We start from the raw sequence: 24,127 nt of genomic DNA on the forward strand, positions 1-24,127 counted from the left end.
AAGAAAAGATGAGCGAGTGGTTAAGGTAAGTTTAAGTTTACGCGAAGAGGCCGGGTGGCTTTTTTCACGCAGCTTCGTCCATGTTGATATACGATTGCATGCGCGCCCACATCACGCTGGTTTTAATATATTATTAAAGTTTGACTGACCTATTTGACTGTTTTTTTGACATTCCTTTAGCGCAGTTAGATGCGGCTTACAACACGGGGCGGCTTATAGGTGGACAAAGTTTTGAAATATGCCGTTCATTGAAGGCGCGGCTTATAACCCAGGGCGCCTTATGGTGCGGAAAATACGGTATATATATATATATATATATACATATATGTGTGAATACACACACACACACACACACACACACACACACACACACACACACACACATATATTATAGTTAACTATTTCCATTTTTTAAATAATTACTGTGAATGTCATAAAAAAATATTGAGGTCAGAGAAAAAATAAATAAAAAAAAATTATGGAAGAACTACAAAAGGGAGAATGTCCCACTAGAAAGGAACACACCTGCTTGGTGGCAGCATCAGACAGGTTCCTGAGTGTCCACAGGCAGTTCTGATTCAGACGCTGGCTGGACCCACTCAGGTGCTTACCCAGAGCTTGCATCCCACCTGGAGGGAACACAAGATGTTAGCTTGTGAGCAGCACATCTCATAAACTATGTTCCCATGGAGCACTGTAATCCAACAGAGTTGCCACACCTGCAGGTCTGGCTTATGCACACAGGTGTGTGAATAGACATATCTCACATACCAGCCTCTACAATGGCGGGTTTGTTGCTGGGGCACACTGATAGGACTTTGAGCACACGACTTGTGGTCCACAGGAGCTTCTCATAGTTGTAGTTTCTCATGATGTGTACAAGACCCTCAGGACCCCCGTTGGCGAGAATGATGAGCTGTGAGACAAATATTATGTATGAATATGTAAGGGGAGATTGAATTTAGGGAAGATTATTTCAGTTAAAGCTTGTCTGGAAACACCTTTAAGGATTGCAGCACACAAGACTATGGCCTGTCCAGGCATGCAGGATACATCCAATGACACTTTCAGCTAAGAACCACACCCAAAACCTCAATCAACCTGAAACCTGTTCAGACGCCACACCTCAAACGCACCATGCACACACTCTCATGAAAAACTACGTACAACACTGCTGATATACAGTACCTGCCGTTGCATCACGCACATGTTCTTTCAGCATGACACAAACAAACACACACACACACACACACACACACACCTTGCTCTCCTGGTTGCCATAGGACAGCAGCTGCAGACAGTCTGTAGTGATGGCCAAAAACTTGGGGTTGCTTTTCTTCAGGAGGGGAACCATCCTCTGCAGGCCGTCAGCCAGACGAACAGCCATCTTCGCTCCCTCCTGGTGTAGGAGGAGGTTGTGGAGCGTTGTAATGGCATAGAAGAGCACTGATTCCACGGGAGAGCTGAGGGGAATCAAAGAGGGATAATGTAATTTCATGAAAATGTACAATCACAGCACTGTAGTTTCTTTTATCCTGTTTTTTTGTTGTTGATTATTTTAGTTGCATCACTGCAATGTGTTTAGTGTTAACATGCTATTAGCATAAATGCCAGGTGGCTATTTTTTTATGTATTTATGAAAGACTCACTCCTGTTGCTTAAAGAGTCTGTTTGTAACTTGGTCAAAGTTACACTTTTTAAACAAAAAAAATATAACAAGAACACCACTGGCTTATGTTACCTATAATGGTATAACACAGGCCTGTCAAACTCGTTTTCATTGAGGACCACATCGCAGTTATGGTTGCCCTAAGAGGGCCACTTAGTTGTAACAGTGAATAATATAATGTATCTATAATACATGTATATAGTTGCCAATGCATTTGATTATTATAAAAAAAATCTTCAGATTTTACACAAAAAAACTAGCAGTAATACAACATATTACTGTAAAAGTAATGGAAAAAAACAGTACCAGTGTTTTTACAGTAAAATTCCAGTTTTTTAACGTAAAATCTACAAATGTTATTTTTACACTGTCCATCCATCCATTTTCTACCGCTTATTCCCTTTTGGGGTCGCGGGGGGCGCTGGAGCCTATCTCAGCTACAATCGTATTACTGAAAATTTAAAAATGGTACCAATGTTGTTTTTAAAGTAAAAAGCTCAGTCGCAAGAATTTTACCGTGAAATTTATTGACATTGTTTAGTGGACAATTTGATTAATAACTTGCTTTGAAATCAAAAGTCAAGCAAGTATTTATTTTAATTTGAACAAGAACATGTTTTGGAATGTATGATAATATTTTGTTGCACTATTAGATAATACTAAATACAAATATATGCAATTGCATGCAGTATGTGTATTTTTTTTTAATGTGAAAATAAAAGAACCAAAACATTTGGTGTAACTTCCTTTAAAATCATAAGTCAAGCAAGTATTTATTTTAATTTGAACAAGAACATGTTTTGGAATGTATGATATTATAATATTTTGTTGCACTATTAGATAATACTAAATACAAATATATGCAATTGCATGCAGTATGTGTATTTTTTTATGTCATAATAAAAGAACCAAAACATTTAGTGAGAAAAGATAAATACATAAGTGTATAAGTAAGTAAGTATTTTATTGACGCATATTATTTCCAGGCTTTCGCAGGCCACATAAAATGATGTAGAGGGCCATATGTGGCCTTGAGTTTGACCCCTTTGGTATAACAGAATATATACATCATTATAAAAAGGCTATATTTTTTTACAAAGTGTATTGAATAAAAAGTGCTTGTTGACCCGAGGAATTTGCTGGTATTTCAGGCTTGTCACTCATCGCACGCAGGAAGCATGTACATACACACAAAAAGCAGTCCAAGGGAAGCCGCAGACAATATGCAGTCATGTTTTGAAGATAAGCTTAACATTCAATTGGAAGCTAACGTTCGCTATCCAATTTGCCATCATAAGCTAATAACACAAAAAGCTAATGCACGTGTTAAGTAAGTCCGGATTTCCACTGAATGCAGAACGGTCGCGGACAAGCACACGCGCGCCGGTGCACTCTTTCCGTTTTTGTTGTCAATGTGTCAATTTCCTCCGCTCCATTCCGGCGCTAAATATACGCAGAGCTCCTATTTTTTCTGGACGCTGGAACACATTTGTTCAATTCAGCTAAAATCTGCTACTGTTGGAAAGGAAGTCATGCACAAACACAATGGTTTACTTTCAAAATAAAATACTTGTCTTCAAGGCGGATCGTATTTTACACTTTGAAATGTCCGGGGGCGGCGACGGACATGAAGTCAACTTGTTAAAGGGTTCCAGATTTAATTTCATCTTGTTGACACAAATGGATGAGGACATGTTGATTCTGGAGGTCCAAAATTAAAGCACAATGTACAGGCATAACCTGGGCAGCTAAATGGAGTCATGGGGGCCTCTGTCAAATACCAGCTGATACATAGACCGGGAAAGCGGAGGACTGATTGTGTGACACGCATTGTATTGTTGCTTTCTGCAAACAATAAAAAGTGGCAGGACTGAGTTTATTTGCTTCTGCTTCTCTGGAAGGACAGTATAAACGTTTTGTGGTTCGCTTTCACGTGATTATGTACGCATCCGCGAGATCTCGTAAAAGTCCTCGCCATTTGCTGCACGACGGAGCCGCAAAAGAATTGCGGTGGGGATTGTCAGACGGCAGATGCCGGCGCCCTGGCGCAGTGAAGCCGGTCCGCGGCCGTTCTGCATTCAGTGGAAATTTGGGGTAAGAGGGCGGAATATAATGCTTAAAACACATTGGAAAGTTAGTTTTGTGAAGGTTGCAAACATCCCCTTTAAATAGGTTATCTTAAACCATCCTGAAGATAAATAAAATAAAGTAGCTAAATATGTGTACCGTATTTTTCGGACTATAAGTCGCAGTTTTTTTCATAGTTTGGCCGGGGGTGCGACTTATACTCAGGAGTGACTTATGTGTGAAATTATTAACACATTACCGTAAAATATCAAATAATATTATTTAGCTCATTCACGAAAGAGACTAGACGTATAAGATTTCATGGGATTTAGCGATTAGGAGTGACAGATTGTTTGGTAAACGTATAGCATGTTCTATATGTTATAGTTATTTGAATGACTCTTACCATAATATGTCACGTTAACATACCAGGCACGTTGGTTATTTATGCCTCATATAACGTACACTTATTCAGCCTGTTGTTCACTATTCTTTATTTATTTTAAATTGCCTTTCAAATGTCTATTCTTGGTGTTGGGTTTTATCAAATACATTTCCCCAAAAAATGCGACTTATACTCCAGTGCGACTTATATACCGTATTTTCCGCACCATAAGGCGCCCTGGGTTAAAAGCCGCGCCTTCAATGAACGGCATATTTCAAAACTTTGTCCATCTATAAGCCGCCCGGTGTTGTAAGCCGCATCTAACTGCGCTAAAGGAATGTCAAAAAAACAGTCAGATAGGTCAGTCAAACTTTAATAATATATTAAAAACCAGCGTTCTAACAACTCTGTTCACTCCCAAAATGTACGCAAATGTGCAATCACAAACATACGTATATCAACATGGACAGAGCTGCGTGAAAAAAGCCACCCGGCCACTTCGCGTAAACTTAAACTTACCTTAACCACTCGCTCATCTTTTCTTCATCCATCCCTTCGAGTTAGCTTTTATGATGACGCCGGCTGGAAAGGTCTCTTTTGGCAAGGTCTTCCTTTTGAATATCACCATGGGTGGAAGTTTCTGGCCATTAGCATGGCAAGCTAGAACCACAGTGAAGGATGACTTCTCATTCCCTGTGGTGCGAATATTCACCGTACGTGCTCCCGTTGTATCCACAGTGCGGTTCACAGGAATATCAGTTGCTGTGAAATAGTAATCCGTGTGCGGATGGAGAGATTGCGTCTTTTCATGAACCGGATCCCTGACGCTTAGTAGGAGCCATTTTGTGGTCTTTACAGATGTAAACACACAAAGGAAATGAAACGTACGGTATATCCGCGCGCTTTTTCTTCTTCTACGCGGGCGGGTGGTTGCTTACAGTAGAAGAAGAAGCGCTTCCTGTTCTATGGGGGCGGGTGCTTACCTTGGCGGTTGCTTGCGTAGAAGAAGAAGCGCTTCCTGTTCTACCGGGAAAAAAGATGGCGGCTGTTTACCGAAGTTGCGAGATCGAAACTTTATGAAAATGAATCGTAATATTAATCCATATATAAAGCGCACCGGGTTAAAAGCCGCACTGTCAGCTTTTGAGTAAATTTGTGGTTTTTAGGTGCGGCTAATAGTGCGGAAAATACGGTATGTTTTTTCCCATCTTTATTATGCATTTTTGGCCGGTGCGACTTATACTCCGGAGCGACTTATAGTCCGAAAAATACGGTATTTAGAGTTGAAAAAAGACTTTGTTTTGATATGCTACAACATGCAAATGGTTCATATATTATGGGGTGGTTTGATTTCAAAGCCAGGTAAAGCATGACAAGATGGTGCAGTACCTGAGCATGCGGACAAGCGCAGGGATGCCGCCAGACTTGAAAATGGAGAGCAGACCCTCTCTTTTGTGGGAGAGATTGTGAAGGATGCTGGCTGTGACTCTGGCCGTTTCCATGTCACTGGTGTTCTGCATGGCTCGGACCACTGCAGACACCACCTGAGGCGATTGCATCAGCGCATGTCGGGATGCTTCCTTGCGGGTTAGCTGGTTGACAATCTGAGCTGCCTTGCTGACCACCGCCTGAGGGAAAGAGAATAATTTGGATTGGTTGGAATAAGGAATACGGTTATAAACGATGGGCAGTGGAAATATTTGAAAGTTTAGCAGATTGTTTGGACAAAACAATGTATTATAATAGTACATCAGACAATATTATGGACCTGATCTTCATCGTTGAGTAGTTTAGTGAGTTCAGGCACTGCACGTGTTGCCAGTTCGGCATCATCTTGGTAGTTTATCAGATGAATGATGGCTGCCTTAAGCATCTGGGAAGGCTCTGCCAGTCGCTGGACGTTAGTCATCTGGGAAGGATCTGTTTGGGTAGTGGTCATGATGGTTGTGCTGTCATTCAGCGTCTCCGGGAACATGGCAGCACGCACCCGCTGGGCTCTGGTCAACACGTATTGGGAATCTGCAAAAACGGTCATTCAGTGATGACAACAGCCATCATGTACATACAAAGGAGGCTACGCTAAATGTGTGTCCTACCTGCCGGTTCTGTTGTGACAGTGGTCATGGTGTACTGCTTGGAGGTGAGGTCGCCACCATCATCTCTAACCGTGTTGGCTCCAGACTGGATGCCAGAGTCGAAGCCATACATCGTCTCTTGCCACTCCGTCACCTTTGTTACGCCTCTATCCATTTCACCCACTGCGAAGCACAAAGAAAGAAGCAACTTGAGGTCAGACAAAATACTTCACTACTAGCTTTAAAGAGGTCTTATACAGTGGGGCCTCGACTTTTCATAGAATTTGGTTAAACAAACTTTTGAGGCAAAAGTTTGACCCGATTTTTGTGTACGGTCTTAGTTTTCGCACTGCCAAACATTGTGGGTAACAAACGTATCATTTTGCAGGATTGAGTGCCCAAACCAGAGTTCCAAGGCGGTGGTGACTCAGCCTTGTCATGTTTTTGTTTCAGTGTGTAAGTCGTAAAGTGTCCGCAACGTGTCTTTATGACAAAACCTGCCTGGTAATAGGCTCTTAACTCCCCACCCACTCGCATTCTCCCACAGCTCCTTGACTATGTAGTTATTGGCTAACTTACTCCGTTACACTGCAAGTCCCTGTTTGTTTAACAAATGCAAAATAACCATGACACCAAAATATGGTAAATACCAGCACTTTTGAACACTATTACATTTTAGAAAGAACTTGTAGCAGAAACAAAGGTGGCATCCTTGGGGCTCCTTACCTCCCCACTCATTTTCCCCAACAAGAATATTCAATAAAATGTATTTGAAATACATTTTACATAATAAATAATCTCTGAAAAATGTGTTTGTGATAACATTTTGGGGTGTCTAGAACAGATTAATTGGATTTTATTATAGGAAAATTGCTTCCATTTTCATACAATTTGGCCTTTGTCGGACCTTCTGGAACCGAGGTACCACTGTATTTCATTATTTCGCAATCCAACACAAAAACATTACCAACACATGCTTGTGATGTCATTATAGAAGCGACTCAGTTTTATGAGTAATGAACGAGTAAAGAATAACTTTCATGAAAAGATACAAACATACACTGACAGGAGACTGAAATAAACTGAGATGTTAAAAGACCACACTTACTTTGCATAGACATCCTTGCCTCCTGCAGTCACAAGCCTAAAGAAAAAGCACAAGGGACATCAGATATTAAGGACATTTTATATACAACTTCTAACTGCATGAAGAAAACAATGCATGTTTTCTTTTTTAAACATGAGACTGAGGGAGCGTATTTGGATGCTACTTAAGATGTTGGCCCCATCGCTTCAAGCAGAAGCAGCAAATCATGGGGGAGTTGGGTACAGAAGGAGAGAAAGGCAGCTGTAAATTAGGAATGCTAGCTGGCTCTCCTGACCTTTCACCTCGCGCCTCCGCCCATACAGTTGTGGGAGCAGCCTAGTGCTGACACATGGCAAACAGGAACCTGTCCAACTGGTTTTGGGTCAGAGTGTGTATGTCTAAGTAAATAAGTGCATATTACACACAATCTTATTTAAGCATGGCTAACACTTGAATTTCAGCTAAATTGGTTCATTATATTTACCATAATTAATACTAAATACATCACCTGCTCATGGAGCCTCAAGTAATCTATCTTTTTAAACACACATTTTTATCAGCATTTCAGACTACGTAACAGACATTTGTCAGAGCATGTCTGCTGTAAGAACTTCCCATCTTTATGAATCATCTTTTTCTTAATCAATTCCTCCTCTTTGTAGCAGCATATTCAACCTAGATTTTTCAATAACCTTTGTTATTGTTCTTCTCTGCTTCACTTCCTACGAAACCATTCCTGCCTATACTCCCCCATTTTAAAGATAAAAAGCTCAAACCCAAAATTACAAGGTTGAAAGAATGTTTTCCTTCGGCTTTTTTCCACAGCTGGGAAATTATCCGCCACAGAACTCTTCCTCATCACAGAAACATCTGCATTTTTAATAGCCATCTGACATGCGACTGATAACACAATGCCTCCACTGTGCTGCTTGATGTTGACAGACTCTTAGGCATTGAGCATCAGCACGTACAAAGAATAGTGTGTTAGGGGCCCTTGCTGGAGCTGATACAAAAATGCTGGGGGGTCTTCTTTATGATGAAGATTAACTTAATCTGGGGCACAAAGATGGATCATAAATTGTCAAACATTTTTGGTAAAGGTATGTACAAACATAGTTCAGGTAACTGAAAGCCAATAAGTAACTCCTGAAGGAGGCTGGAATAAAAGTGTGTGCATTTTGGAACGTAACAAAAATCATGTATATTCATTTTTGATTGTTCCTTCTGTAGCACAAACTGTTGCAATAACCATTTTTACCTGCAGCTCAGCGAGAGTAAAGCTGTCTTTCCTGCAAAACCACGCCCTGAAGCACTTACAGCTACATGATAACGCAATGACTGGTGCGTAGTGAATCAGACTGTAAATCACTCCTACTAGGTGTGCCCTCTTCCCCATTAGATGCTAACTGACCAAAGTATCTTTTTTGTTTATCAACTGAGATGTGTCAGCTTTACATTATTCAAGCTTCTTGTCTACTGAAAGTGCAAGAGAACCAGACAAGTTTCCTGTAAATCAAGGGCAGTCTTTTGTTTTTCCTGGGCGGGGCGGTGAGTTCAGCGAACTGTTGCAAAGCTGCGACACACCCCGCATATCACCTAGGTAACCACAACTCTGCATGTGGAGTGGGGATTTTATCTGCTGACCCATCTGATGTCTAAAATGCTTCCTTGCTGGCAGATAAAGCTCAAGCAAGACACAAATAAAAACAACAATGTGTTTATTTTTGTGTGCGTCCCAAGTGGACTTTGCTCTCTTCCAGTTAATGAATGATACATGATTTTTCTCTCGCTGTACATTGCTCTGTCAGCGCCATTCCCACAAACACATAATTGCACAGTAATATGCAAGCAACACTCTTCACTCAGAAGGACAACGCCCACCATGTTGTTGAGCAATGTCCTTGAAGAGGCTCCATGGAGTAAAAAAATACTTGTACCGTATGTTAAGTGAAAACTGCAGGTGAACAAGTTGCAACAAAACTGCAGGGCTTGTACTGTTCAGCAGCGCTGCTAAAACGCTACTGTGACATTCCACAGGGACATAGTACATTCAGGCTGTGCTGCGTTCAGCGTTACACGTCATGTTTTTCCACTCCCTTCAAACCTCACTGCTCTAAAATTATCGCACCGACCTGATCATTAATTTTTCATCCCGCAGACACTTGAGTAACAATGGGTATCTTCATGATGTCCGCAATCAAAACAAATTTACTGCCCCTTTTTTCACTCAGGCATGCTAGACAGGGAGTGTCAGGGAGTGTCTCCCCACTCCCCAGTGGTGACAAGCTCTCAACAGCGAGAGTGTACAGTATATGTAGCTTTATTGGAAATAATAGCTGGAAAACAAGACTCAAGCGCTGACAATTGACTACGAAAAGTCTTGAAATTTACTGTCATATATTTCCACAGTTTTTACATTCCGGTGAGCCAGATTTGGACTTTGCTTGCCTAAGCGCTTTTTGTCACAGCAGGAATGAATCAGCTGGGCAGGAGGCCCAGGGTGCTGGAGATGAATACTAGGTTTACTTCATAGAGCAATGATTTGCTTTTTACTCTCTTATGGCTTTGGCAAGAATGGGCAACAAGAACAAGTCATTGACCTTTTGCCGTTTGATTTTCTCAGCTTTTATATGCATTCTGACAGTATATCCTCCTCTTGACAGCCAGTGTCCTATACTGTGGATTTTTGTGTTTTGCATAAAAGGAAAATGTTTTCAAAAATGTGTAATCCTGACAAAAAGACCAAAAACAAATGTCCACTGATGAGGTCACTGGTTCTCAGGAGGATATACACTCACAATAAAAGCTACCAGTTAAAGTTTGATTGATTGATTGAGACTTTTATTAGTAGGTTGCACAGTGAAGTGATTGTAGACAGAATGCTACAATTGTATTTTGCCTTAACATCTGTGTTCTAAAACGTTTGACTGTTAGCCCATTTTTCCAGTTCTTTTCCTTTGAAATTGATTTCAGAACTCCAATGTCATACTCTGAATTAAGTGTATAAAACATATACACTGAATTGGAGTAAAAGAAAACTAATCATGCAATAAAAGTAAAAAACAAACTGTATTCTATGAATTGAATTGGCTGTAACTTTTTGAAGAAACACTGAGTGCATAGACATTTGCTTAGCCCCGGTAGTCTAATGCCAAACAGTCTTCTGAATAAAAATTTTGGGTTATGTATCGCATAGTTTTAAAATTTGAATTAAGCATTGCAAATCCACCGGACATACCATATTTTCTGGACCATGGGGCGCACCGGATTATAAGGCGCACTGTCGATGAGCGGGTCTAGTCAGGTCTATTTTCATACAAAGGGCGCACCAGATTACAGGGCTCATTAAAGTGGGCATTTTATTTATTTATTTCTAAATTGAAAACACTTCTTGTGGTCTACATAAAATGTAATGGTGGTTCTTTGGTCAAAATGTTGCATAGATTATGTTTTACAGATCATCTTCAAGCCGCTTTCTGACAGTCATTTTGTCGGCGGTCTTATTTACTTGGCTCACCTTCGGCATCGTCTTCACCCCGTCATCTTTGCAAGGACGGGTGTGGAAGAAGTGTCAAAAGATGGAGCTAACTGTTTTAATGACATTCAGACTTTACTTCAATCAATAACGGAGCAGCATCTCTTCATCCGTGGCCCACTAGTGCAACAACTCCAGAAATGTGTCCTGTGTAAAACCGTCCGACCGGAACTCTCTAATAACTAAAGTTCCTTGGGTGAATAATGTAAACTCACTATACTGGTATGTTTTAGAGCTTTTATGGCGAGTTTACTGACAGATATAAATAAGAACTTTACACTACTTTATATTACAAATGGCAACAGGATGAATGTCCCTTAATAAAAAGATAGAGAAAAAGAAGAAGCTTATCGACTACACAGACTACAAAGGCGGATGTGCGCAAATTTTCAGGACTTATGCAGATCCCAAATACAGATCAGCAGGTACCAGAAGGTAAGAAAAGTTGCTTTTGCATAATATTGCAAAACAAAACGCCAGATACACACACCATAATAATACTCCTATGTTGAAGCACAGTACAATCCATCAAGCGGTGCGGCTTCATAGCTTACCAAAGTCGTACTAAAACATTTTGATAAAATTTTTGAGCGCCGTGTGTAGTAATGTTCTATATTTTCAATGGAACATATACAATTTTGGTGTTGTTTACTTGAGTCATATTGCAGTCTTTTATGTTTGACTGCCTTCATATTGTAGTCTACACGTGTATATTATGTGTCACTGCCATCTACTGGTCACACTTATCATTTCACCATGTACCAAATAAAATAGCTACGAGGTCGATCAGCACAACCAAAATTATTCCGTACATTAGGCGCACCGGGTTATGAGACGCACTGTCGAGTTTTTGAAAGGAAATGAAAGGATTTTAAGTGCGCCTTATTGTCTAAAAAATACGCTATAAGTGTAAATGTTAAAGACGTGATGTACTGTACTTGCGCATGCTTACAACAGATTCGAAATAAAATAAAGGGTGTACCGTATTTTTCGGACTATAAGTCGCAGTTTTTTTCATGGTTTGGCCGGGGGTGCGACTTACACTCAGGAGCGACTTATGTGTGAAATTATTAACACATTACCGTAAAATATTAAATAATATTATTTAGCTTAAGCACGTAAGAGACTAGACGTAAAAGATTTCATCGGATTTAGCGATTAGGAGTGACAGATTGTTTGATAAACGTATAGCATGTTCTATATGTTATAGGTATTTGAATGACTCTTACCATAATATGTTACGTTAACATACCAGACACGTTCTCAGTTGGTTATTTTGCATCATATAGGGCTGGGCGATATGGCCTTTTTTTAATATCGCAATATTTTAAGGCCATATAGCGATACACGATATACATCTCGATATTTTGCCTTAGCCTTGGATGAACACTTGATGCATATAATCACAGCAGTATGATGATTCTATGTGTCTACATTAAAACATTCTTCTTCATACTGCATTAATATATGCTACTTTTAAACTTTCATGCAGAGAAGGAAATCACAACTAAAAAAATCACTATTTTTTTCATACGGTGTTGATCTGGAAATGTTTGCCTCGGCATTTTGATGGTGTGGGCGTGTGGCACCGAACGGAGATGTTGACATGCGTAGTAAGCACTTTTCATTCTCTCGCAGGTGACTTTTCAAATGATGCTACATATTAGCAGTAATGCTACTTTTTATAGCAACGCTTTTGCCCCACACTTGACAAATTACGGTTGTGTGTTCGACATATTCTTACTTGAAGCCAAACCACCACCAGACGATGGACCCCGTACTGTTTTTCTTGGGAATTAATTCTTCCTTCATTTGTTACCAGATTCGAACCTTCTCTCTCTCGTATTACCACTCGCACAGCTTCGCTAGCATCACAGCTAACGTTACCCATGCTGCTACCTCTTTGCTGCGCGAGGGCGTATACGTATGTGACGTATGACGTGACAGTATGTGACGTGTATAAAAAAGTGCGCTTGTCTGTCTGTGAGAAGGAGACACAAGAAAGAGCGAGGAGAGCCTGTAGTGTAATGCCAGCAGCTAAAAGCAACTGCGTGAGAACGTATACTCGAATATCACGATATGGTCATTTTCTATATCGCACAGAGACACACCCGCGATATATCGCCCAGCCCTAGCGTCATATAACGTACACTTATTCAGCCTGTTGTTCACTATTCTTTATTTGTTTTAAATTGCCTTTCAAATGTCTATTCTTGGTGTTGGGTTTTATCAAATACATTTCCCCAAAAAATGCGACTTATACTACAGTGCGACTTATATATGTTTTTTCCTTCTTTATTATGCATTTTCGGCCGGTGCGACTTATACTCCGGAGCAACTTATAGTCCGAAAAATACGGTAGTCAAGATTGACACTTTGGAAAATTATTATGTATCAGTGACTGAGCTGCAGGTGACCCGGCAATCCAATCTCCAGGTTGTCCTATAATATCCACAGGTAATATATATAATTCAGCAGGCTTGTTGACTGACATGCAAGTAAAGAACAGATTATGTTACTACACATCTGTAATGCTTTCACCATCTGCACAAACACAGATCAAGTAAGACATATCATCTGCTCCACACACACACTCAAGCAAACATATGTAACAGGCTGACATGCAACGCAAAGCCCTCTTACTTTAAACTGCTCCCCCGTTGACTTAGACCAAGCATACAGTACACTAGGCATAGGAACTGGCCAGTGCAGCCAGATGGGCCCGCAAATCTGACCGACTATATGCCTGGGCTCCCCAGAGTTGGGGTTCAGCTATCCCAGTGGGATCTAGTTTAACATACCCAAACTCTTCCTGGTCCCAAAGCAACATATGTTGCATAATAGCAGCTCCAGCACGATAATGGACCTAGTATTAGAAATCAATAACGATGAGAGGATGTGAAGTGACGCACATTTAATGGATTCTTTGTGGTGGGTGACAGGAAATAGCGTTTAAAATGATCTCACACCAGCGCTGGATCCGAGAAGAGACATATATTAGGAAAAGCTGTACTTCACCGAATGTTTACACACGTAACACACAAAACTATAGAGACACACTTATGGATCAATCATCATGAATCAACGCATTTCACAATTGCTGGGCTTCATTTTGAAAGGAAATAAACCCTGTTTTTGTAAATTGACTAACAGACAGATAGATGATGGGATCCAGAAGACAGAAACATCACCAAGCCAAGAGCCCAAAGAAAGAATGGAAAATGACATACTTCTGGTGCACTGTTGCGCAACACACAAATTAAATGTGTCTAAAAAAGGAAGATACAGAAACACACTCCCCTTCTTTGGGTGATCTGGAAACATTCCCGGCACTCCCGACACAGTCAACCAGAGAGCAAGAACACCGAATGAATAAAGTAAGAAGCTTTTCTGTCCGTCAGCTCATTTACTGCACTACTTCAAATAGGTTGACTTGAGGCCAGTAGGTGCAGTTTAGTGGCTGCAGACTAGTGTGTAGGGTGATTCCTTGTGAACCAAAGGAAATGTGAGTTGTGTCCGAGGAGGCGCCCATGTGTTGAGCAGGTTCGCATTACATCAGGCTGATAAAGAAGGGAGGGAAATGGTGAGAGGCTGTGTACTCGGCCTGACAATGAACTCTTACCGTATTTACATTGCATATACAGCAGATAGGCTAAAAACAAATTGGGCAAGTTGGGAGAACGGGACACTGTTGTATGTTTTTAGGTTGCAATTAGGAAAGGAGGAAAAGATCAATTTTCTTTATACAGTATAGTATTTTTAAGAACGTTATTTTCCAAATGCCATAATGACCATCACCATGGAAATCTGGACCAAACCCCTTACTAGTGATGTAATGGCTACTGTTATTAATGTTAAACCACGGTAAAACCCCAAACGGTTAAAATTATAGTTTTGGATTAAAATAATCCTAAAACAGTGATTGATAACTGCACTTGGATAAACTCAAGGACCTGGGAAGTAGCTAATTTACTGGAGAAGCAAATTAGCGGTTAGTTTGCACTAACTTGGGACATTAAGAGTCTCTACCCAATCCAAATGTCATACCCCAATCTAAACTTCTATATAACACTTAGTCTGAGCAACTAAGATATTCAAATTGTGCACATTGAACCTACATGCTGTGCACTGTTAGGACAGAGTAACAGTTGTGAATACAGGGACTTTCCTGCAACAGGAAGTAAACCCACGTGACGTCACAAACTCGAGGTGGAACCCTAGTTTTACCTTTATCGATAAAAATCAATAAACATATTTAAACACTCAAATAACAATTATAGGGCTATTAAGAAGCCAGAAAAATACTGAATGTACTACATACTGCATGAAGACATGCCAAGGAAAATATATGGCATGTCTATTTAAAAAAAGAAGAATCATTGAAACAAATCTCGGATTTCATTCATAAGGCTCTGTGGATTGATGGAAGTAGTGTTTTATTATTCGCTTTCATTCTCTGTTCTCTCATTCGTTGGTTCGAGAGTCCGAATTAAGCTGGCATTCTACATTTCCTTCTTAAATAAATCTGTTTCTATTTTTCTCCTATCGATGCACTTCAAAATGTTCTGTTCTTTTAATTTGTGAAGCAAATAAACAGTCTCATCTTCATTACAAATGTTGCTTATGTGTTTATTGAATGGTATCTGCTCTTGTGGTATATCCTGCGCGTTAAGACTGGCTCATGAGGGATACAAAGGGTCCCCTCTAGGGGTGCACACCCACTCGAGATATATGGTTTTCCATCGCATAATCCAGGTGTGTTAGTCTGACTTTTCAAAAACCAAACACGATCGGATTAAGGTCTTTCAATAGCTTGTATGATGCATTGGAGCCAAACTATTTGAGAAATTGGACTACTTTAGTGCATGGACATGTACTGATTGTTTTGGGGGCCTCATTTCCAGAGATCTAAATACAGGGGGTTGGACTATTATTTTTATTTTGTACATAAAGGAGAATCTGCTGCTTTTATGGACATACTACAAAAAAGTAATCAATAATTATCTACGTTACAGAGCTCTAGTGTTTTTAAGAATCTTTTTCAAAAATATTAATCTTTTCCAAGTTTTTTTTAACTGAACAGTGTCAGTCTCGTGTCAGTGTCAGTTTAGTGTCAGTCTCTCACTGCATTTGGCCCCCTGGCATCCAGTTGAATAGGACTGCCTTAAAAAGTTGGCAGTTATGACCGTTGACAGCAATAAAACAATGCAGTTTGACATCTTTGAAAAAGAAGTAATCAAACTAGGGATATAACGATAAATGGTAATAATGATAACCATGACAAAAGTCCTAGTAAAAAAGTCGTGCCACATTTAAAAAAAACACATACCACAATTTAAACTTATATTAACATATTGCTGTCTGAGCTATTAAGCTATTATATTGTGCACATAAAACTAAAAATATGTGCTCTCTTAGTACAGAGTGATAATTCTATACTTAGAGGATTACGACACGGATATGTTCAATGGGCGCTGAACAGAGTAGGACACCACAACGCCTGCTAGAAATAAAATTTAATGATAGACTTTATTTGTCACGCAATTTTTAATTTCAATAAATCTTAAAGAGCTACGGTACAAACCAAAATTTAAAACAATAAAAGAATAGTGATTAAAACAGATGAAATACTAAAACTAAACACTATCAGTGAAGCATAAGAAACACAAAACCTGCAAAAGTATGTCAAATATTTGTTTTGTTGTACTTTTTAAGTGCAATAATAACGTTCCATTCCAAAACAGTGGGTTTTCTAACAATGTGTCTATTTATTCTAGTTACCGTATTTTTCGGACTATAAGTTGCAGTTTTTTTCATAGTTTATGAAAGTTGCCGAATGTTTTTTTCCTTCTTTATTATGCATTTTCCGCAGGTGCGACTTAAACTCCGGTGTGACTTATACACCGAAAAATACGGTATTTAAAAAAATGTTTGTCTACAGAATGTGTACTTTTTGTGCACATTAAACAAATACCCCAATAATAATGATAACTGTCATCATTTTGGTTACAATAACCTTGATATGAAATGTTCATATTGTTACATCCTTAGATCGAACTTGTGTGGACTCAACAATCACAGTGTGTTTAGTAACTAAATTCTTATCATGGCAGTATTTTCTATTTAAACAATTTGTGTCCTTCAAGTGTAAAAGTTAATTGTGCTTTGTCGGAAGCATCCATCTTTGATTTCCACGGGCTATCTGGAACTGCGACAACTCCCATGTTGTCGCAAGTTTGGTTTCTGTGTGATGAAGCAGTGCACCTCCAAAAGGCAAAATACTACATCAATGTATCAAAAATGAGTGCACTTTTGCTGCTGAATTTCTGAGCTAAAATGGGTTTTTGTTCAAGGATTTTGCGTTTGGCTACGCACTAACAAAGGATTGCCACCTCTAAAAATGTTTTGTTGAAAGCCGGATGGAAAGAGGAAGAACTAAGTCTCTGATTCAACACAGAGCGTTTCTGTCTGTTAAAGGGTGGAAAAGAGTAGCATCATTGTACTCTTGACTGCTGTCACAGTGAAAAACACCCTGGGATTCAAGTGTCTCTACTGGATGCAACCAAAGAGCCTGAAACTTGTTCACAGGCCAAGTTTGGTGGCCAAAGCCACGTTTGGGAATGGACAAGTACTTTCAGCTCACACTGCCACTGTTGTGGTTGCACATTGAAGCAATCTGACAGATGATTAATTTTTCAGGGAGAACACAAACATCCAACTCAAGGGAAGAAGGATGGGCAGCCCAAAAGAATATCACATTAGGTTGCGTGCCGCTGACAAGTACAAAACCACCCCGATGTCAAATCTAAATACTTTAAAAACAGTCAAAAAATAGGAATCTTAGCAGAAACTATGATTCATAGTATCTTCACTTATCATGATATACAGTACAATAGCAAGCAACTTTCCATCTGAGACTCTAGGGTGTTTTCATGTTTATGACCTGACAAGCAAAAAGCATCCCTGGTGATTTACTTTCTGTCAAAAGCTCCCCGTTGTCGTCCCCACTTCCCTCAATTAAGGAACAGAAGGAGACTGAGGAGAAAAAAACAAACACACATACACACTAGTATTAGGAACAACAGTCATTGACCAGATAAACTAAATCACCCAACAGCAAAACATTTTCATTGGAGGCAGCGAGCGCATCAAATTCACTCCCTCCTGCTTGGATATTCTGTCCGTAATGAAAAGAGCAATAATGTATTCATGATGAAAACAGCATTGATGGTTATATTTGGCAGAGTTACTCTGATACACTGGGGTTTAGGTCAGAGTTTTGATAGAGGCATTTAATTAAGTTTTGTGACGAGAACTGTGGAGCTACTTGCACCACTGTGTACGTTTGGTCAAAACTGAAGATTAGGGAATATACAAGTCAGCATGGGATCTACTACAAAAAATGTTTTTTAACACGCAGGAATTCCTCCATGGTGTCGGTAAAAGCACCCGCAGTCAAGTCAAGCCTCAAGGCTGTCCAGAAACGTTATCTCTCTGCGTTTGTTCTCCATGGGAACAGGCGAGCACAGAGGCAAGGTGACATAAGACAGAAAACAGGTCACGCGACATGTACGCTAAGTGGCCCCAACTGGGGCCTTGGAAAGTCTTCAGTCTGGAACAAGAATTCACAGTAAAATGAATTCTTCCAGTCAAACAAAGAGGTTAGGCTACATGCCATACAGTAATCCCCTTTGCAAAGTGTAGACCTATTTATAAACGCAAGGATCTCCTGGCCCCTTGCTCTGCTAATGTAGGACAGTATGAGGGAATTAAGCAGGAGGGGGGAGATTATCAGTGTACTACCACAGCTGTATCTGTGAAATCTAAAGCAAGCCCCCCCCTTCCACTGCTATCCCAGCACCCATCACCCCTCTTCCCCGAGGGCAGACGGACGGGTGCAGCTTTCCAACCAGGAGGCTTGTCTGCTGCTACTTGGTCAAGACAACATATTGGCACTCTGTCCCCTTCACCCAGACACAAACTAGTTCAAGTAACAAGACTGGACAGACATGGATTCCGTTAAAATACTTACTTTGTGGTTAGGGCAAAAGGAGCAACAGTAAAACTTGCTTGCAGCACTAAAACAATGTTTGTAAGGCTAGCTAGCCACGTTAGTTTACATTGACAGATGTTAGAAGTTGGACATGAATTAATCGCATTCAGAATGGGGGGGGGCTGGGGGGGGGAGAGAAAAAAGTAATTTCGGCTCTGCTGTATTACTCATCAATTTATATGAAAGGAACGTGTGCTCCTGTGGCTGCTAAGCAGGACTGGAAAAATGCTTTCTTTTCAAGCTTGGAGCAACAATATCAAGGCCAGCTTGGCAAGCAGCATGAGTGGTAGTTGTAGTAAAGGCCATTTAAGGAATGACTCATTATTTTTAATGTTTTCATGTGCGTACAAAAGCTGGCCCCCAATTTGGAATTAACTGTTAAGGTCAAGTATGGGGGGAAGGGGTTTAATTTTGCGGCTCCCATTATTCTGATACAAATTAATCTCTAGACTATTGTCTTTACTGTGGCTTGGTGTTGTAACTGTAGTAAAATTGTATAAAAAAATAGCCATCACATTTTCCATGCACCCAAAAGTCAAGTTAATGTTTTTACTAGTCACAACAGAAGTCATCTCAAGGCACTAAAACCATGATTTCTTACACATTAAAGGGAACCAACTTAACCCCACACACTTGGCGACAAAAGCAAGGGAAAACTATCGTACAGAACTCCGGCTCGGTGTGGTGGCCATCTGTCTCGATCGGGTGGGTTGTAGACAGATGGAGAAGAAACAACAAATCAAATTGGTTCTTTTGTTGTCAAGTTCAAACCACTTTCTCTAGAAACGTTAACTGTTGGAAGTAAATTAATCATTTTAGTTTGGAAGAACATTTAAGAGGAACTGCACTTTTTTGGGAATTTTGCCTATAATTTACAATCATTATGAGAGACAAGAGCACAACTTTTTTTATGCATTCTAACTTGTCAATTAACATAAATAAAAGTCAGCTTAAAATGGAGCCAATGGGAGCCATGATGTCATTGCGTCTATTCCGATCATAAAACCAAATAAATAACATCCAAAATGTACATTTCTTGACCTAATTATATACCACGTTTTAGCGATATTGTTACTAAAAGCACTAACATTGAGGACCTAGATTTAGCGGCGCATTGATCACAGAGAGGTAACTACTTTATGCTACTATATTGACATTATGAACTGGTGAGCTGCTGGTGCAGTTGGGAGAGTGACCGTGCCAGCAACCTGAGGGTTCCTGGTTCGATCCCCAGCTCCTACCAACCTCGTTGTGTCCTTGAGCAAGACACTTCACCCTTGCTCCTGATGGGTCGTGTTTAGGGCTTTGCATGGCAGCTCCCGCCATCAGTGTGTGAATTTGTGTGTGAATGGGTGAATGTGGAAATAGTGTCAAAGCGCTTTGAGTACCTTGAAGGTAGAAAAGCGCTATACAAGTATAACCCATTTACCATTTCTCACCTCAGAGCTGGTGAAAGTTTATTCTAGATCAGGGGTAGGGAACCTATGGCTCTCGAGCCAGATGTGGCTCTTTTGATGACTGCATCTGGCTCTCAGATAAATCTTAGCTGACATCGCTTAACACGATAAATAATGAATAATTCCGCTGGTAATCACAGTGTTAAAAATAACGTTCAAAACATAAAACATTCTAATGCATTTTAATCCATCCATCCGTTTTCTACCGCACCTGTTCAAGAAGTCGCATTAATGCTAAGAAGTATTTTATTATTATTGGTTAGCTTCAGAATAACAATGTTATTAAAAAGAAAAAGAGACTTATTATACTCTAAAAATGTTGGTCTTACTTAAAAATGCACACATTTAGTTGTATTCAGTGTTAAAAAATATTATACGGCTCTTACGGAAATACATTTTAAAATATTTGGCTTTCATGGCTCTCAGCCAAAAAGGTTCCCCGACCCCTGTTCTAGATCATGGATGCCCAAAGTGGGGCCTGTGGGCCAAATTTAGCCCATCTTGTCATTTAATTTGGCTCGCCATAGGGTGGCTGCCTAATTTAATACATATTCATACTGACCTTTTTCAAGCTGCACAATCATTGATGGCATGTCCGCAAGGCTACACTGTGAAAAAGTCAGTAGATTTTACTGTAAAAACGTGGCAGCTCAGTCGCCAGAACTTTACCGTAACATCATCAGTTTTACCATTTTTCCACGGGAATGTATATTTACGGTAAAAAAGTAGTAACCCAGTCGCCAAATTTTTGCGGTAAAAATAACAGTGGTAATGGTTTTCAATTCATAGTAATGGCCATAGATTTTACGGTAAAAATCTGGCAGCTCAGTCACCATCATTTTTAACATAAAAAAAAACAGTGGTACAGTTTTTCAATTTACAGTAATTTAGTGTAAAAAAAACACAGTGAATTTTATGGTAAATTCTGGTAACTGAGCAGCCAGTCATTTTTATTTTGAGAGATTTTCTTTTTACAAGCTAACTAGTTGCGTTTGAATGTAAGACCCCTGCTCTATGGTAAAGTTGTGCCTTTTTGACGCTATATGGAAAAGGATCATTTTGGTCGCCATGCTTCACCCACATCATAGAATGAAAACCTAAACACTTAGAAATGTTGTATCCTCCACATATCTACTCTCAGTAAAATTTGAAAGTGATTAGATGAAATACCTAAGAGGAACTGGTTAGAGGACAACACTTGGAAATGGCAAACATTTCCAGAAAGTGACCATTTTGAATGTTTTGAGGTTAAAAATGTACATAAAAGACACAGAGTTGCAGTTTAAATGAATTAGGCATACAACTTATATTTATATATAGCGGTAGGCTAAATTCCTCACTGATGGTGCTGTTGCATGGTAAAATAACTGTTTGGCCCACAAACCATTGGCACATGTTCACTTGGCTCTTCAAAGCAAAATGTTTGGGCACCCCTGTTCTACATTATAAATCATGCATCTCACCTTGGTAATAAAAGAATGTGGACATAGACTGAGAAGTTGGTAAACTAGATCCGAATCTGAAGAAAAGTCATGAAAACACGCTTCGTTCCACCACCCTATTTCTTCGGGTGGATTAGTCATTCTTCACCTATTTGGGAAAATATCAACATCCTAACAGTCATCATCCCAGTGAGAGCAGACATTGCACAGTAAGTGTTTTTATTATGTTTGTTGTCTCTCTTTTTTGTTGTTGCTGCAGCCGTTACATATACTGTAATATTGTACACGGTAATTGGGATTTGTTATATATTGTATATATTTTATACAAATATAATATAATATATCAGTATATATTATATACTTTTTATATAAAATGTAAATATTACATACATGTTATATTTTATATTGCTACTATGGTACATTTTTATTCTACTTAATACCTGCATTATCCTTTCCAGCCTTTGAAACTGAGCTACTGTGTGGAACAATTTCCCTTGTGGATCAATAAAGTTTGTCTAAGTCTCATGAAAGCTGTATTAATTGTGTTGTTGAAGGACAAATGGAATGTTATGATGCATCGCCATATGCTTAAAATGACATAAATATGTAAATATTACATGTTATTATGAATGTGCCTGTTACTAGAGTACATCTAGTGTTGATATAAAACCTTGATGGAGGTGTTTGGATGTTTTTTTAGAGTGCTCTAGACGGAATAGAGTGACTCCATTGTTGGCTGACTTTTTCTAAAGTTAATTTATGATTTAGAATGCATAAAAAAATAAAAACGTGTGTTATTGTCTTACATATAGATTGTTCAGTTTGACAGAACATTAAACACAATAACTGCTGCCTTTCATCCTAATAACCAGGAACTTGCATTGGTTCAAGTAATCTGTACAAACTTGCATAACTCAGTTTTTCACCTGCTTCTCGCGTGTGCGCGCACACGCTCTACTCTGTGCGCACGCTCTACTCTGTGCGCGCTCCCTCTGATAACATTGTGGGACTTTTATGGACGAGTGACGTCAGGATGAACAATCGATACTAAGCCCAAAGATTAAAAAAAACGCTTCAACAGTTAGGAGCAATATTAAACAATGACGGATACAACCGCTAGTTTGACGTTAAACAGGAAACAGTCGGTGTGGTTCGCCATGAATCACACAAACAGGTAGTAGCCTGCGCGAGGCATGCGGAAATGAACTCCTAACATAAAACATATTAAATAATACAAATAAACCGTATTATCGAATAGAATAGAATACATGACTACTAATCACGTGGTGTCGGGTTAGTAAACTGACGGTTAACAAAAAAAACAACAACAAAGGCGAACAACGAAAGAGGACACGACAAGAAAGAGTTTCGGAATAAATTGTAGTTAAAAACTCACCTGTCGACTTTTACACACAAGCGTTCGATAATATTTCCTCCAAAACGTGTTGTTCGTCACAACACTTGCTTGTTGTATTCTTCCCCAACTTGGAGCCACTCTCTCCCGCAGCAGTGCTGGTAGAAAGTCCACCACACACACACGAGTCACGGCAGCGTCACCTCTGGCCAGACTCCGCCCACAACCACAGCAACCCCACCCTGCTCGCTCTCTTTCAAAAACTACTTTACGTTTGGATTCTTTGGAACGGTCGATACAAATATCGACTGTGCCGGTCCAGGATGGCATTGATATCAGATGCTGAAGTGCTGATATCAACCAAACCTAACCACCCCGCCCCAACCCCCTCCACATCCCACCCCCCGGATTGTAAATAATGTAAATAATAAAATGTATATACTCTGATGATGATTAACCTGTGTGATGACTGTATTATGCTGATAGTACAAACCCCGTTTCCATATGAGTTTGGAAATTGTTTTAGATGTAAATATAAACGGAATACAACGATTTGCAAATCCTTTTCAACCCATATGCAATTGAATACACTACAAAGACAAGATATTTGATGTTCAAACTCATAAACTTTATTTATTTTTTGCAAATAAAAATTAACTTAGAATTTCATGGCTGCAACGCATGCCAAAGTAGTTGGGAAAGGGCATGTTCACCACTGTTACATCACCTTTTCTTTTAACAACACTTAATAAACGATTGGGAACTGAGGAAACTAATTGTTGAAGCTTTGAAAGTGGAATTCTTTCCCATTCTTGTTTTATGTAGAGCTTCAGTCGTTCAACAGTCCGGGGCCTCCGCTGTCGTATTTTACACTTCATAATGCGCCACACATTTTCGATGGGAGATAGGTCTGGACTGCAGGCGGGCCAGCAAAGTACCCACACTCCTTTTTTACGAAGCCACGCTGTGTAACATATGCTGAATGTGTCTTGGCATTGTCTTG

The 24,127-nt window shown here is 39.7% G+C and overlaps 1 protein-coding gene across 2 annotated transcripts in view; it reads right to left on the reverse strand.

Moving 5' to 3' along the window:
- The window catches only part of LOC133624610 (junction plakoglobin), a 35,033-nt gene extending 11,700 nt beyond the window's left edge, over window positions 1-23,333 (reverse strand). For both annotated transcript variants that reach the window (XM_061988320.2, XM_061988319.2), the window contains exons 1-8: window positions 23,167-23,333; window positions 7,305-7,340; window positions 6,218-6,379; window positions 5,890-6,140; window positions 5,511-5,749; window positions 1,262-1,463; window positions 772-916; window positions 526-629 (exon numbers count right to left, since the gene is read on the reverse strand). In XM_061988320.2, the coding sequence (XP_061844304.1) occupies window positions 526-629; window positions 772-916; window positions 1,262-1,463; window positions 5,511-5,749; window positions 5,890-6,140; window positions 6,218-6,379; window positions 7,305-7,317 (1,116 nt within the window). In that variant the 5' untranslated portion in view covers window positions 7,318-7,340; window positions 23,167-23,333. The remainder of the gene's footprint in view (window positions 1-525; window positions 630-771; window positions 917-1,261; window positions 1,464-5,510; window positions 5,750-5,889; window positions 6,141-6,217; window positions 6,380-7,304; window positions 7,341-23,166) is intronic.
- Window positions 23,334-24,127: the final 794 nt, after the last annotated feature.

Source organism: Nerophis lumbriciformis, linkage group LG27 (genome assembly GCF_033978685.3).
Source record: "Nerophis lumbriciformis linkage group LG27, RoL_Nlum_v2.1, whole genome shotgun sequence".
NCBI lineage: Eukaryota > Metazoa > Chordata > Actinopteri > Syngnathiformes > Syngnathidae > Nerophis > Nerophis lumbriciformis.